Source organism: Passer domesticus, chromosome 9 (genome assembly GCF_036417665.1).
Source record: "Passer domesticus isolate bPasDom1 chromosome 9, bPasDom1.hap1, whole genome shotgun sequence".
Classification (NCBI taxonomy): Eukaryota; Metazoa; Chordata; class Aves; order Passeriformes; family Passeridae; genus Passer; species Passer domesticus.
The window spans coordinates 596743-611198 of NC_087482.1; the positions used below are offsets into that span (position 1 = coordinate 596743).

The following is a 14456-nucleotide window of genomic DNA, read 5'->3' on the forward strand; positions in this document are numbered from 1 at the left end:
TTGTTATTGAGACATAGAGATCATTAGTAAAAACAATGAATGGGGTAAAATAAGGATTTTTTTTCTTTTAATGTGTTAGAGACTTGGTTTAATGCAACATAGAAATCCAGTGTTCAACAGGAAGCCACCTGTTTTGATATCAATGGGAATTTAGTGCTTGCAGTAGTTTTGTGGTATGTTGAAATGGCTGTTAGTTTGTTAAGCATTTTCTGTTCCAGACCTGACTCAGGTACATTACATCTGAGTCGAGTTGCTGCATTTAACAATGGTATTACCCTGTAGCATTTTGTTTACTTTCCAGTCCAGCTGCTTTTGTCTCCTTTATGGTTTCTTGGTGACAGGCCTTATTCCTAATCTCTGGAAGCAGTTACAGGAGTGTGAGCACACTCATACAGAGTCCCTTTTCTGTCATTAAAAAAAAATCCTAGACTTGCAAAATATCAGTACATACAATGTCCCCCCAGTTTGATAGAGAAGGTTTATGAGGTCTGTATTTATTTGTCTGTGTTGGGTTAGCCCTGGGAGTTGGCAGCTTATTACCAGATACTGAGGGGTGTATGGGGAGAGGTTGTTGCTGTCCTCACCACTCAGCCACCACCATGGATGTCCCAACTGCGCTGGTTCTCTGCATTGCTCAGCTGTCCTGGGGACAGGAAGGATATCAGCAGTTTCTATTTGATGCCTCAATTTTTTCAGTTGTCGAGAAACTGCTGATAAATCTAGTTGTAATGGATTAATTTTCAGGTTAGGAAGGATGTTTCATGGTTATAGTGGTTATAGTGGTCACATGCATAATACACATTAAAGATATCTCTGAGCTTAAAGCACTTTCCTTCTCTGCTGTTCTTCTCTTACATGTTTCTTTATATTTCTAAATCTGCTTTGTTACATGTATCTGTTTTTCTCTAAATCTTTCTCCAGTTTTAGTCTCACTCTCACTCTGGTGTAGCCCTCTTGATGGGCACAGAGCAAATGCATCTTGAAAGTGTGATTTTTATTTACATGTATAGGTGATTTTAAAAATCTACATATGCATAAAACAATTGTTAAATTGTAGTGTTTTCTCACTTTGTTTTGAGAAGTTGGGTTTGAGAATACTGATTGACTTTAAATGTGAATGCTCCTTCATATTTTTAGGAGTATTGAGTCTGGAGTAGGTTTCTATGTGAAGCTAGGAACTGGCCATGAATTTAATCCATTTTGGTAATTAGAGAGGAGAAAAAGTAATGTCTTCTATCCAGAACAGTTATAAATCACTCACAGATGTTTTCAGCAGGATGTAAAAATAACAGGTTCGTCCAGGTTATAAAAAATCTCCTGTGGGTTCTTAGTTTCATTGTGACCTGGTGTTTTTCAGTTTGGGGAGCATAATTCTTAAAAGAAACTTTTATGCTAAGTAGGTTTGCTAAAATTTAAATATTTAGGCAGTGGCGTTCTTAATAGCTCTAATAGTTGGGGGGACTGTTTTGTTCTCAGTACCTAATGGTGCTCATGTGTATTTACTCAGGCAGGGTTCTCTCTGAGCCAGCACCATTAATGTTTACACAAGATTTAGACTTGAAAATGATTCCAAATTCCTGTCTGTGATTTCCACTACATCCCTCTCCTGGGGTTGCTTTTGAAGCCTGCATGTTCCCGGGTACCTCTGCATTTGTGAGAGCCATGAGATATATCTCTTATTCCCATCTTGTTAGAGCTTTGTGGGTTAACTGTACTTTGGTAAATGCAACACTTTTCCTTGTGATGGTTCAGTTATTTGAACATGGATTCTGGTGTTCCCTGAACACACAGCAGATTCATGCTGGGTTAAAGAGTTCTATAAAGCGGGGAGGGAACTGGAGGTTGTGGAGGTAGAGGAAATTGCTCATAGAAAATCAGAGGAGCTGTACACAGAGCTTCCTCTTGCGTTATCTGCACACCCATGTCACACCTAGTGTTGCAGAAGGAGTTCTCACTTGGTTTTTTATAGATCAGAGCTGCTTGTGCATGCAGAGAGGTTGGGTTTACAGATATGGACATAATTTAAATCTATTTACCCTTAATTAAAAAACATCAGAGGGATTTTTCTAATTTAAAACTTGTGAAGACTGGTGGGTGGGGGTGGGGTAAAGCCTAAGTTGCCTTCCTTTAGTTAGGAACTATGCAAATCTGATGTGTTTAAATTTTTCCAAAAACGTTTATTGTTTCTCCCACACCTTATGCTAGAGGGCAGCATCATTGCAAGAAAAATGAGTGTGTGTGTTCTTCTCACAAACAAAGTAAATTTCAAAAACAGTCCATCAAAGGAAGTTTCTGAAGAAATAACGTTTTCTGAAGACCACGGGATGGTAGGATTAGTAGTAGGGAGAGCTTAGTGAACTGGTCTTCGTTTGCAGGAGCAGGTGAGGTGCTGACTGTGTTGCTGCTCAGGATCTGGCTTGAAAGGGAGCATCTTATGAAGGTGCATGGGAGAAGTAAAATTTGACATACCTTTCTGGAGTACAAGATCTGGAATAGTTCAGGATCAGGTTCAGCAAGTGCAAGACATGAGTAGAAGAGGAAGGGTCACTGTAAACTTGCTGTGGGTGACTGCAGTGGCTGTGGAGTTTGGGACCTTGTCTCCTGTTCTGCAGAGGAAATAAATAACCTTGCTTGCACTAAGGCTGTGGTTATTCAGCTGTGGAGACTGAAGCTAATGGTTTTGTACTAGTCTATTTTGGGATAACTTGCTATCTATATTGTTGTTAAAATGGCCTACACAGTGAGGGTGGGTTATACCAACACCCAGCTTCCAAGAGGATTTCTGTATCACTGAATGTGTATTATGTCTGTGGGTGGCAGAAGCATGAGGGATCCAAAGCCCTCAGCTGGCTGTAGTTGAGTGTGCTTGTATGCATACTGTAATTGTAGCAGTTCTGAAGGTGTGTTGGAATGCAGGACTGTAGGTCCTGACCTGTCCTCATAGGACTTTAAGTTTCAGTATAAGCTTCTTGATTAGAAAGGGTTCCTTTTATATATCCGACATTAGGCATTGGCCCGTGTCTCCCTGCACATGTCTATTCAAGTAATCTGATTTCTGTAGCCTAAAATATGTGCTTTGCTAGGCAACAGAGCGGAGAGGTGAAGTTTGGGCTAAAAACTCAAAGCAGTTTGCACCATCAGATACAGTTGTGCATGAAGGGATTAGGCTGAAGGTGGAAATGGGAAAAAAGTTTGCTTAATACAGCAAGGTATGCATTTGAAAGGTCAACAAAGCTATCTCTGTTCATCTGGGGTTGTGTTCGACCTGTTTAAAAGAGGCTCAAAAAACTTTAAAAGGTATCATGGGTTTGTTTGATCATGCAGGGCATCTTGGTGTGCTGAACTGCTGGAGTACCCACAGCCTCAAGGCTTTTCCCATGAGCTGGTACAGACACTGGAACAGTAATGTCTTCAGAGTTCAAGTGTTTCTGGTAATAAGCAGGTTTTTTAGATAAGTTCACTAGTGCGTAATGCCAGTGCAGTGTGCAGGCTTCCAGAAGTGTGTGCTGTGCTTCCAAGTGCTCCTTACATCCTGTCTGTATGTGCTGCATCACTGGATTTTTAAAATTACTTTAAAAATATATTGAGTATTTTAAATTCACGTGTATAGTTTCAGAAAGACCCACTATGTCATAATAGTTGTGATCAGTCAGTGCTTCCATTTACTCTGAAGCTAATTGCTCTGTCTTCCACTATAGGTTGCGCAGAGCATTGAGGATCATCATCAAGAAGTAATTGCTTTCTGCAGAGAAAAAGGTTTCCATGGTTTGGTTGCATATGACTCCGATTATGCATTGTGCAACATCCCTTACTATTTCAGTGCCCATGCCCTAAAACTGAGCCGGAATGGGAAAAGCCTCACAACAAGCCAATACCTAATGCATGAAGTTGCCAAGCAACTGGACCTGAATCCAAATCGCTTTCCTATTTTTGCTGCTCTTTTAGGTAAGTGAAGATGCTGCTAGTCAGCCTTATGATTTCAGTTGCTATTAACGGTTTTAAAATAATGTGTATGTAATTTGACAAGTACCTGGGGAAAGGCATCCCTTTGTTCCAGACATTCCTGCTGTGTGAGGTGGACTGGATGTGTGTTTGAGGTCAGACATGCCCAGTTTATAGAAACCTTTGAGCAATGCAAATTGTGGCTGTCTAGAAGGAAGAGTTGAAAGCAAGGGCTCAGTAGAGCTCTGCCTAGCCAGAATATTCTCTGTAGGTGGGGGAAATCAGGACAATTGTGGTTCTAGTTTGGGTCCTGTATAGAGTATGAGGTACACTTTCCTGACGGGAAGTATGCTTTTGTCCTGAATTCTACCTAAAAATAACACCTATGGAGTGAAGGTGCTTGGTTTGCTGGAGCATTTTTTTCCCCTCAGAAATGAGTATTGGACAAATATGGCAGCATGTCAGGTGCAACAGAAATATACCAAGCTGGAATTGAGTGGAACTCCGCATTTCTGAAAGCACAAGTGACCGACATTGTACCATTCCATTGGTTTTGGCTGTATACTTTCATAGCACTCCTGCTTCTCATGCCCATGAGGTTCTCATACTCAGTAGCATAGGTGGGAATATCTCCAGTGTCACATTTCTGCTTAAATGGGACAGTTTTAACACACTCTATTTCCATAGCAGTGATAGGGAATAACTGTCATACTCTCTCAGACAGAAGAGTGAATTAAGTACTGACAAAGTTGACTCCAGTGAATAAGATTTATTTATAATAGCATTCTAAATGCTTTTTGGGAACAGCCATGTTCTTGATCTTGTCATGCTGTGCAAATAAGATAACTGGATTTTCTTGTTAATTTCTCACTCACTTTGTTTCAGTATGGTTACAAGATAGAGGAATAAAACTTCTTGGAAAGCTCTCAGTGAGAGGGGCTGTGTTACTGTTTTAAATGCTAATATTTTAGTGGTCTTTAACATTGTTCCCAGTGCAGGAAGGCACCTTACATGTTAAGAAGGAAAGATCCAATGGATCTTGCAGTAGACAGCCACAAGTACTTGACTAATTGGACTTGCTTTTTGTCAGTTTGTTTTTCCTGCCTGCACAGGTGTAGGGAGGGAAGGCAATACTAGGGACGGCTGAGCTCTTGTTGCAGGAATTGCATGACAGACTACTATTGCTTGGCTTTGTTTTGGAGTCTATAAATAAGTTGGGGCATGCCAGTTCAGTGAGTAATAATTACTGCTGGAAAAGCAGTTTCTCAGTTGCAGATATGCTTTATGCACTCCATGGGAAGTGTGGCTTTAAGTCACCACACAATTCCAGCCACATGGCCCGCTGGGGCTTTGCTTGCTTATATCAAACAGTAGGTGAGATAAGTTCTGATAAAGTTTTTGAAGGCTTTGCAGTTTTATGCAAGAAACTCTTAATTGTTTTTTCTCTCTTGTCTTTCACGATCACAGAGTTTTCAGCATGTTCTTAGGAGAAAGAAATTGGAGGTAATTTCACATGATTACACTAGAGATTTGGTTGCTTTGCCACCCTCTCTGTCAAATTGGTACGAAGGTTAAAAACCCCCAGGTCAGCTACAAGTTTAGTTCTGAGTATTCCTTTGCATTTCTTGTGTGTATGTATTCAGTATGAGTAAGCAGAATAAAATTCATGGAAATCAGGGTTGGAACAAATGATACTCTGAAGATCTTCCTGTGCTTGGAGCTTTTTTGATTTTTTTATGTGAGTGAATTTTAGGAACCTTAGGTATTTGGATAGAAAGTGATTCTATAAGCTGACAACAAACAGATACAGTTTGGCTTGAAGTATGGGCAACATGTTTTAAGTTTGCAACCTTGGTAATACAGTAACTTTTTTTTAATAGGATATTGCATGCCTATATGCATATAGGTGTGTGTAGCATGGAATGCGTTTAAATTAGGGTGGCTCATTTTCTAATCTAAATTTTTTATATTTTTGTTGAATATCTGAGGATTTCTCTGGCTTCACAGGTTATTCTGTCCTTATTCCTGTGGCCTCTTTGGGTCTTTTTTGATTGTGTTAAATAGAATAAAGAAAAGCACAATGGGAAGGAATGAGTGAGCATTTGATGACATGGGAAGGCACATGAATTTTTTTCTGGGTACATCAGTGTAACTCCCCATGCTAGTACTTTGTGTAGGAATAAAATAATGTGTTCTGAAATAATTACAGTTAAGTTGCTGGTTTAATATTTGTAATTCCAGCAGGCCCAAACTATCACTATAGCTGTGATATCCATATTCAGCTTTAGGGCTGCAGATGTATTTCCTTGTGTCCAGAAAACTAAAGTTTTCTTTGTGTTCAGAATCTTTCTTGTCATTAACTCCAGTAATTAATTTGAGCAATACTGAAAAAGGAAAATCATCCTCAAAGTTTCAGTCTCACATTGAACAGTTGGAGATGCCTGAGGAATGACTCTAAACTGGGCAGTTAAAAAATTGTTCTCAATGGCAAGTGATTTGGCATTGAGTTCTGTTCAGGGATAAAGTCTCTATTGAAATATTCCCTCAAAATCTTTTTTCTGACTGTATCAACAAGGCAAACTTGTAAAGATTGCTTTCAGATGAGGTTCTGTGTACACTGTGGTTGATTGGCTTGGTTTACAGGTTTTTTTTCCTTCTTACACCTTCTCATTCGGGAGGGGTTTATAGCTGCAGCATTGTAATATAAAGGATATTTTTGGAATGGGTGGTTAAAATGTGGCCTGGATACTGCATCCTCTGAGCATGCTCTTAAAAATTTCTGTTCTAGTTGCTGCTTATATAAACAGGGAGATGGTTTGGATTATTTTGTAACTTTTGACTCAAATACTTAAGAATAATTTTAAAAAGGATAACCCAAGCTTCAGCAAGTAGGAAATCAAATCCAGTGTGAAATATAGGCTCTAATTCAGTGAACTCTAGAAAGGACAATGGCTTCAATTAGTATCTGATTGCTTTTTAAAAAAAAAAAACAAAACAAAACAAACCTAAGGCATACACCTAAAATAAGCCATTAAATTGGGAAAAATCAATATATGTTGAGGTTGTTCAGCCAGGTCAAGAAATAGAGATTGCTTATGTAACACTGATCTCTTTCCCACTGTGACAGCACTTTGTAACATGTTTAATTATGGAATCCTGTTCTGCTGCTCAGTAAAATTTTAGAACTACATAAGGTGAGTACAGGCATCACTTCTTAATTGAACCACAGAAGACACTGCTGCTCTTCAGCGTACATGGTGAGAATTGATCGAACATGGCCTCTGTGTGTTCTGGGGGATGAATTAACTGCAATGACAGATGGAGACGAAACAAAATTGGGGTTTTGGTGGAGAGGAGAGAGGCCCTGAGTGTTTTAAAAGGTAGCAGCTGCAGGAGTGATTCAGTTGTCACAGAACTGTCCTGCTCTGGCTACAATAGATTTTTGCAGGCCTGTCTAAAGACTGTCTAATCTTACCTTGACCAGATTAGTGAGTGTGGCTGTTATATGCAAACTTGTTGAATCTTTCTGATGTGAGACTAAAGTTTAGCTCCTAATGAAAAGAAATTATAACATCTCCTTGCTGGAAATCTCAGTAGTGGGTGAAGTATTGATTGGACACAAAGACTTCCCACTCTGAGAAGACATATGCTTGTCACCAGGCAGCTTTCCTGGCTTTCGCAGGTTAAAGAGCATTAAGAGCAAGCTAGATGATTTTACAAACTACCAAGAAATAAAAAAAAATTGTTGTGATATTCAGAGAATATTTTCATATTCTTTATGAACAGTGCATTCACTATTAAACTGCTGCTCCATAAAGTCAGGTGTTGAATATATCCTGAAATTTTCTGCCAGAGTTGTGTTAAGATGTTCTGTTTAGCTCTTTGTAAAGTTTGTGTCCACAGCCACTGAACTCCATCGGAGGTTGATCAGTTATGTCATTGATTAATACAAATATTTTAAATGTTAATAATTTTTTTTTTTTGAGTATGATGTGCTTTGGAAAAAAAAAACTGAATGTAGGTGATGATTGTGTATGAACAGTATGGTAAATACAGTCTCTATCTCTGTCCATGGAAACAACAGAATAATTTCCCAATTCTTTTCCTGCTGCCACCCAAGGTCCCATCTGACCTGGTCAGATCATAAAAAAAAATAATTCAGGAACTGGGGACCTGCTAAGTGTCACCGGAGCTGCTGGTATTCTTGAGGGTTAGATAAACCTGGCTGGTGCCTTGCTGCTTGACCCATGCTTGCACAGTGGAGCAGAGTGCAGATTCCAGCGGCCACTCCCATGTGGATCAGTAACGGCATGTGCTGGGCTGCAGAAAGGCCTTACCAGCATGTGTCAGGGTGCAAGAGAAGGGGCTCTTACTCTCTTGCACCTGCATTGTGAAATCTGTTGAGGATTCCCTAATATGACTCGCTGGCTTGAGGTGGTCTCCATGTTGTGCCTGGCTCCGTTGCTGGTGTAGGTGAGCTGGTTTCATGGAAGAGTGGTCCTCACACACACCAAGTGGCTCTTGCCGCTGCAGCAGTAGCATGCTAATTAGGTTTTTCTGGAGTAACAGAATGCTATCTGCAAGTTAATCTGTTAATCCTCTTGATCAGGAGTTGAGGACTGACTGCAGATTGTTTGCTGTACGTAGAAAGAGTGTATAATGTTTTACAGTGCACTTAAATGAGTTCTGCATTATGTTCCAGGTAATCATATTCTACCTGATGAAGATTTGGCTTCCTTTCATTGGAGTTTACTCGGTCCAGAACATCCACTAGCTTCACTTAAGGTACAATTTAATATAACTAAGAGAAATTAAGCTAAAATCAATGCTACTGGTTAACAAGAGCAGTGTGATAGCTTAATTGAGAGCAGCTCTGCACGGCCCTTGTGCTCGGTCACCCTCGAGTGTCCCAGTGCTTGGCTGCAGAGGATACCTGGGGTCATTGGCCTTACAAGGCTAAACTTAGCCTGGGTGATCCCCCTCAGTGCCCTTCAGCTGCACGAGTCAGAGCTCCAGTGTGGTTTGGCTTGCAGAATGCAGCTTCTTGCTTTCCTCTTTCTTGAAGAGGAGTGTTTTTTGTTTAGTCATGTTCTTCAGCTATGAAAAATAATGAGCTGTATATCTTCCTACCATCTTGTTTTATTTTCTGCTGCTCTGAGTTTTTGTGTAATAATCTGTTTTTGGTATTTAAAGTGTAAATATGCTGGAAAACAGATTGCATGAGAAAGCTAAAGTGGCCTTTGGTAGGTTTTGGGGAGGGGGTTTGAGACAAGTAAATTGCCTGATGCTCTTAGTTTACAGTATGTGTGTTCTGTTGCTTCATCACACTTGCCTTGTGCATCTGCCAAGTATAGGGCTATAAAAGGGAAACTGGGCACATCAGAGAATGGGATCATAGTGACCTTTGTCTCTGCCACAACGGATACATCTATTTACCTTTCTCCTAAGGTGTACTATGTAGCAAATAATCTGCTTTTTGTAAATTCTGTCAGATTGCTTAGTTATCTCTACAGCAAAAATAAGCGGGTTTTTTCCCCTTCTGTTCTGAAAGTTTATTAAGCCTTGAAAACTTGTTTTGCCAAAGGTAGAATTTAAAACAAGATTCCAGATTTTCAGCAGAATTTTCAATGCTTGCACAAGCATTGATTAGTGAACAGCTATGACATTTGATGTTACACTCATCCTCTATTTTGCTGCTGCTCTGCTGTTTAGAAAGGTAAGTATCAGAACATTCTAGTGGCAAAACAAAACCTACATGCATGTTTGTTACTTCCTCTTAAAATTTGGGGTGAAAAAATGAGTGAGTGTGCCTGTATTTTCATTTTTTATTAAAGAGGTTAAAATGTAGCAGTTCTTGCTGAGTGTTTGTTAAATTTCTGGTGGTTCTTTCCTGTGGTCTAGCCTGAGTAGACTTGTTTGTCAGTCAGGTCAGATTATGACTTCAGGCAACTAGACCTTCTGGAAAGCCCTCTAAATTTATACTGAATTACTTGAGTGAAAATTAGGTATTTGTCATCTTTGCATCTGGATGTACCTGTTCAGTGAAAAGGCCAACTGGACTTTGTAGCTGGCATCTCAAGGAAGTGAAACATGTACCCTCAGAGCATCCTGGCCTGCCATCAGCAGTCCTCCCTGCTGGATTTCATCTGTTGGCCAGTGTGATTAGATATGAAAGCAGTTCCCATTTGGCTGTTAAGGGTTCCATGGAAACTGATGCATTGTTAGCAATGCAAAGCCCCAGATGAGTGCCCTGACTGAGGAAAGACTATGACAACACAGGATTTGTTGAATCTCAGCAGCTTGCTGGCCATTTGTTCAGTGCACAGCCCCAAACTGAGCACAGCACCTCTGTCTCCTGCCTGGCAGGGCTCTCATGTGGAAGAACGTACCTGCAGCAAACCAGTCTTCTTTAGTTATGATAACGGAACAGCTGCCTGTTTGTTTCAGCTTTAATTTTACAGTGCTTGTGGTTTGAAATGGTGACTTGTTTCAGGAGCTCATTAATTGAGTTTAATTTCCTTGACATGCCAGTATATCAGTGATGTCACCACAGCTCTCTGTAGGGATATCTTTAGTGTAGCTGTGGCACAGCAATATTACTTGTAACTTTTATGTATGCTTAAAAAACCCTACAAAACACTTCTATTAACCACAAGGTTGATAGCAAGGAGTAGTTTTAGAACAGTCCCAAAAGGCACGAGCCTTCATGAAACCTAGAAATGGAGGGAAGTTGTTGTGTTTCCCCGGGATGTCCTTCCTGGGCTGTGCTTACAAACTTTGCTTTGTTATGTCTATTTAGAGTCACAACTGAGTGTTCTTCATGCTCAGGAACCAAGGGCTTTAATCCCTCACCTCCTTCAGCTCAGGATTTAGAAAGCTTTTTCACTGTGTAAAGATTTTAATATTTTGTCTTTAGAACAGTATGGTCTTGAGCTTCAAAGCTGACAGATTCTATTCCAGTAGCCGGATTTGTGTGCTTTTCAGGGAGAACCGTGACAGTTAATAAAGTACAATTTATTTCCTGCATTCTCTTTCAATCTTTTATTATGCTGTAGCAAAATAGATACTTTTCCTGCAAGAGAAGCTTTGCCAGTTCACCAGTGGAAAAGGCTAACTTAAAAAAGAAACTACCAGCTTTGCTGGTGGAAATTGCTTTGTCTCCCCTGGAGTCACCATGGGGAAGGAAAAAAAAACAAACCAAAGGAACCCCTGCCTCTGTTTTTATTGGATGGGTGTTCATCCAGGAACAGCTGAGTAGAAATGGGAAGGAGGCAGGGCCATCACTGGCAGGGAAATGAAAGCCTGACTGAAGAATCCATACCTTAACATCTGGAAGGAAATGAACCCGAGAATCAGGACAAGGTCTCTATGTGCTGGATGAAAAGCCTTTCAGCAGACACCAACAATTACCATCAGCTCAGCAGAACTGAGAAGATTCCATGACCAGAGTTAAATGAACAGATATGAGTTGCTGTTGCTGCAACCGGGAGAAGGAATCAAAAGCTGGCTCTTGTGACCTGGTCTGAGTCAGGATCGCATCTGTCCAAATGTCCCTGTAGAAAAATCTAATAAGAGTGCAGACCTGCACTTGAGTCCCGCCACCTGCCTGAGAGCAGACTAAAATGAACACCCAAATCAGGGGTTTGAAACAAGAAGAGTTGATAGATTTCCTGAGGAACCATCTGATTGGTAGACTTTGTTTATAAACCAGCATTATCCTGCTTTTTATTGGTGTGCTTTGGGATATATCTTTTAGACAAAGACAATTTGGTTCTTATTCTGGAAAAACTGGTTACAGTATGGAGCTTCACGATCAATGTGTAATACTGTCAGAATGAGTTTGGGAGGGCAGTTTCTTACCTCTAGAAGGCACTGGTACCTATTTGGGAGCACAGACCACCGAAGAAGTGCTGACTCTTCATTCACAATGTAACCTTAGAAACAAAGCTTAATGCAATCTCCCTTTATAAATAAGAAGAGTATGCAGGGAAACCATTTCCTTAGTTGTTCCGTCTCAGTGGAGAGGCAAAGATGCTTCTAGAAAGCAATCCAGATTATGCAGGTTAGGCTTCTTCTCTGAATCTTTCTCTAGGAAATTCCTGTCTTACTGTTTGTTGACTTCAGAGGGTGTTTGCCAGAGGGAGACTAATATGTGAAGTAGGTGCTTAGGTAATTTGCTGCTGCTCAGATGACAAAGGTGACACTATTAAGATATACTTCAAGTAAGTGCCTTGTTGTTTGTGGGGTTTTTTGATGCTAAGGGTCATCATAATGCAGGTCAGAAAGGATCTCAGGAAGTCATCTAATACAGCCTCCTGTGAAGTGTGGTGAGCTTGAGGTCAGAGCAGATTGCTCAGGGCACGGCCTAGACTAGTCTTGAAAATGGGCAAGGTTGGAGGCTGCACAGCCTGTCTGAGCAGCCTGCCCTGTGGTTTCATGGCCCCGACGTGAAGACACTTTTCCTTGTGTGCTGTCTGAGCTCTTCTTGTTTCAGGGTATGTCTGATGTCTTTTGCTCTTGCACAACTTACTACTGTGAAGAGCTTGGCTGTCTGTGCTCAGTTACCTTTCTGTGGGTAGTGGAAGGCTGTGTGTACAACGCCTTTTTTTTGCCACGCTGGATAAGCCCCATTCCCTCAGCCCTTTCCAGAGCAATTGCTCCTCTCTGACAATCTGGATGCCTGCAACCAGCTCAACTGTTGTGACAGGTGGCTGGAGCCCCAATCAGAGTGCAGTGCTCTGGAGTGGATCTGCTGTGCACTGAGGAGTGGGATCCCTGGCTCTGGCAGCTGTGCTCCTGCTGCACAGCCCAGGGTGCTCCCCCAGCTCCCCTTTAGTCTGCTGTGCCTTCTGGCCACAGGTCCCTTTTGGCACACCTGCAGCCTGTGGAGTAGGCAGGGGTTATTCCTGCCCAGGTGCAAGGCTTCACTTCTATAGCTGTAGCATTTCTGAAGGCTCCTCTTGGCTCACCCCTACAGTTTGTCAGGGAGTTCTGGATGGCAGCCCAACCCTCAGGTTTGGAGTGTGCTGGGCTGCCCACAGGTCTCATGAAGTCTGTCTGTGTCACATCTTTGGCTTATGCTTCTGCTCTCTCCTTTGCTTTCTGACATAATTTGTGTTCCTCTTCATATCTTCAGCCTTTTCACTCAGCAGTGGGAAAAAGATGTTACCTGTGTGTTGCCTCACAGCAACCAAATGTTTGAGGTCTCTTTTTTAATGTTTTGAAAATGAAACTGAACCAATTATTTGTTCCCAGCAGGCACAGCAGTAAGTGTGATGTTGATTAGTCTCTGCAGGCTTTGCTTCCTGAAGACAGTGGGCAGCTGGGGTGTTCCCAGAGTTGGGGAGTTTTTGCCAAGTGTAGCTTAGGTACCTTCTACACTATCCTAATCATCCCATGGAGTTGTGCTTATGTGAGTCTGTTCTCTTCCAAAAAAGCATTTACAGGACATTTTTATCTTGCTGCTTCTATGTTTGTACTGTTACTCATTTTGACAAATACCCCAATAGAATTCATTGCCTTTCCCCACTTAGTCTTTTCAGAGTGCACAAATAAGCGACTTGTGATTTTTGTCAGTGCTCTGTCAAACTGAAGGAGTCCTTTTACAACTAGCAAAGAAACTGGGCCCCTCTCAGGTGTAAGCTCTCCAACCTGATTACCTGCAAGTACGGGACCCACCACCATGTTTGCCTTCCAAAACTGATTTTCTGTATTGTTGCTTGTCTGAAATGTTTTTCTAGAGGATGAGGGGAAAAAAAGTAACTTCCAGTAAGAAATTGGTAAAACATGCTGCTGCTTTTGCTATGAAATGCTTTGTGTGACGCTAAAAGTAAGTTTGTACCACCAACACATGCTCTGTAACTTCTGCTGCATGTCTGAATTTTTCCTAGCCCTAACATGCAGTAAGACTTAGCTTGTGTTTTAATGCACACAGGATTAGAAACATTCTTTATGATTCAGTACAAGATCTACAATTTTGGATTTCTGGAAAGTTCTGAAATTAATAGAAGGATATTTTATTCCTTAATATCAGGAAAGTACTTTTCATTTCACAGTTTTAATTTCAGAATTTTGTGTAGCATAGGTCGTGATACTCTTAGTTTTGAGGATGTTCTCACATCTGCACTGGATGTCTTTGAAATAGAAGAATGTCCAAATACGTGAGATGTCTCTAGGTCTGTAAAACATACTTCCAGAAGGTCTCACTTCAGGATTTAAGAGTATGCTCTAGTGAGATCTTGAGGCTGTTCACAGGCAGCTCAGTGGGAGCAATACGCCAAGTGAGCCCTTGATAGGCCTCACTTGGGCTTCAAACTTCAGGGCCTTAGCTGGCTGTTAGTGCCAAAGTGATGTGATGTCTTCTTGTGATGCCAGCTTTATATTGTTTATTCAATATTGCCATCATGGAGAACACATAAATTAATGGGAGATTGCTTACTTCTGTCATCCACTGTATTTCCAAGCAGAGATTGCAGGAGCACTCAGGGAATAGTGCAGGGTTTCTGCAAGGGTTC

At 41.0% G+C, this 14456-nt stretch overlaps 1 protein-coding gene across 3 annotated transcripts in view; it reads left to right on the top strand.

Moving 5' to 3' along the window:
- FAM120A (family with sequence similarity 120 member A) overlaps positions 1–14456 on the top strand; it is a 47153-nt gene that overhangs the window by 2735 nt on the left and 29962 nt on the right. For all 3 annotated transcript variants that reach the window (XM_064431929.1, XM_064431930.1, XM_064431931.1), the window contains exons 2-3: positions 3699–3945; positions 8645–8727. In XM_064431929.1, the coding sequence (XP_064287999.1) occupies positions 3699–3945; positions 8645–8727 (330 nt within the window). The remainder of the gene's footprint in view (positions 1–3698; positions 3946–8644; positions 8728–14456) is intronic.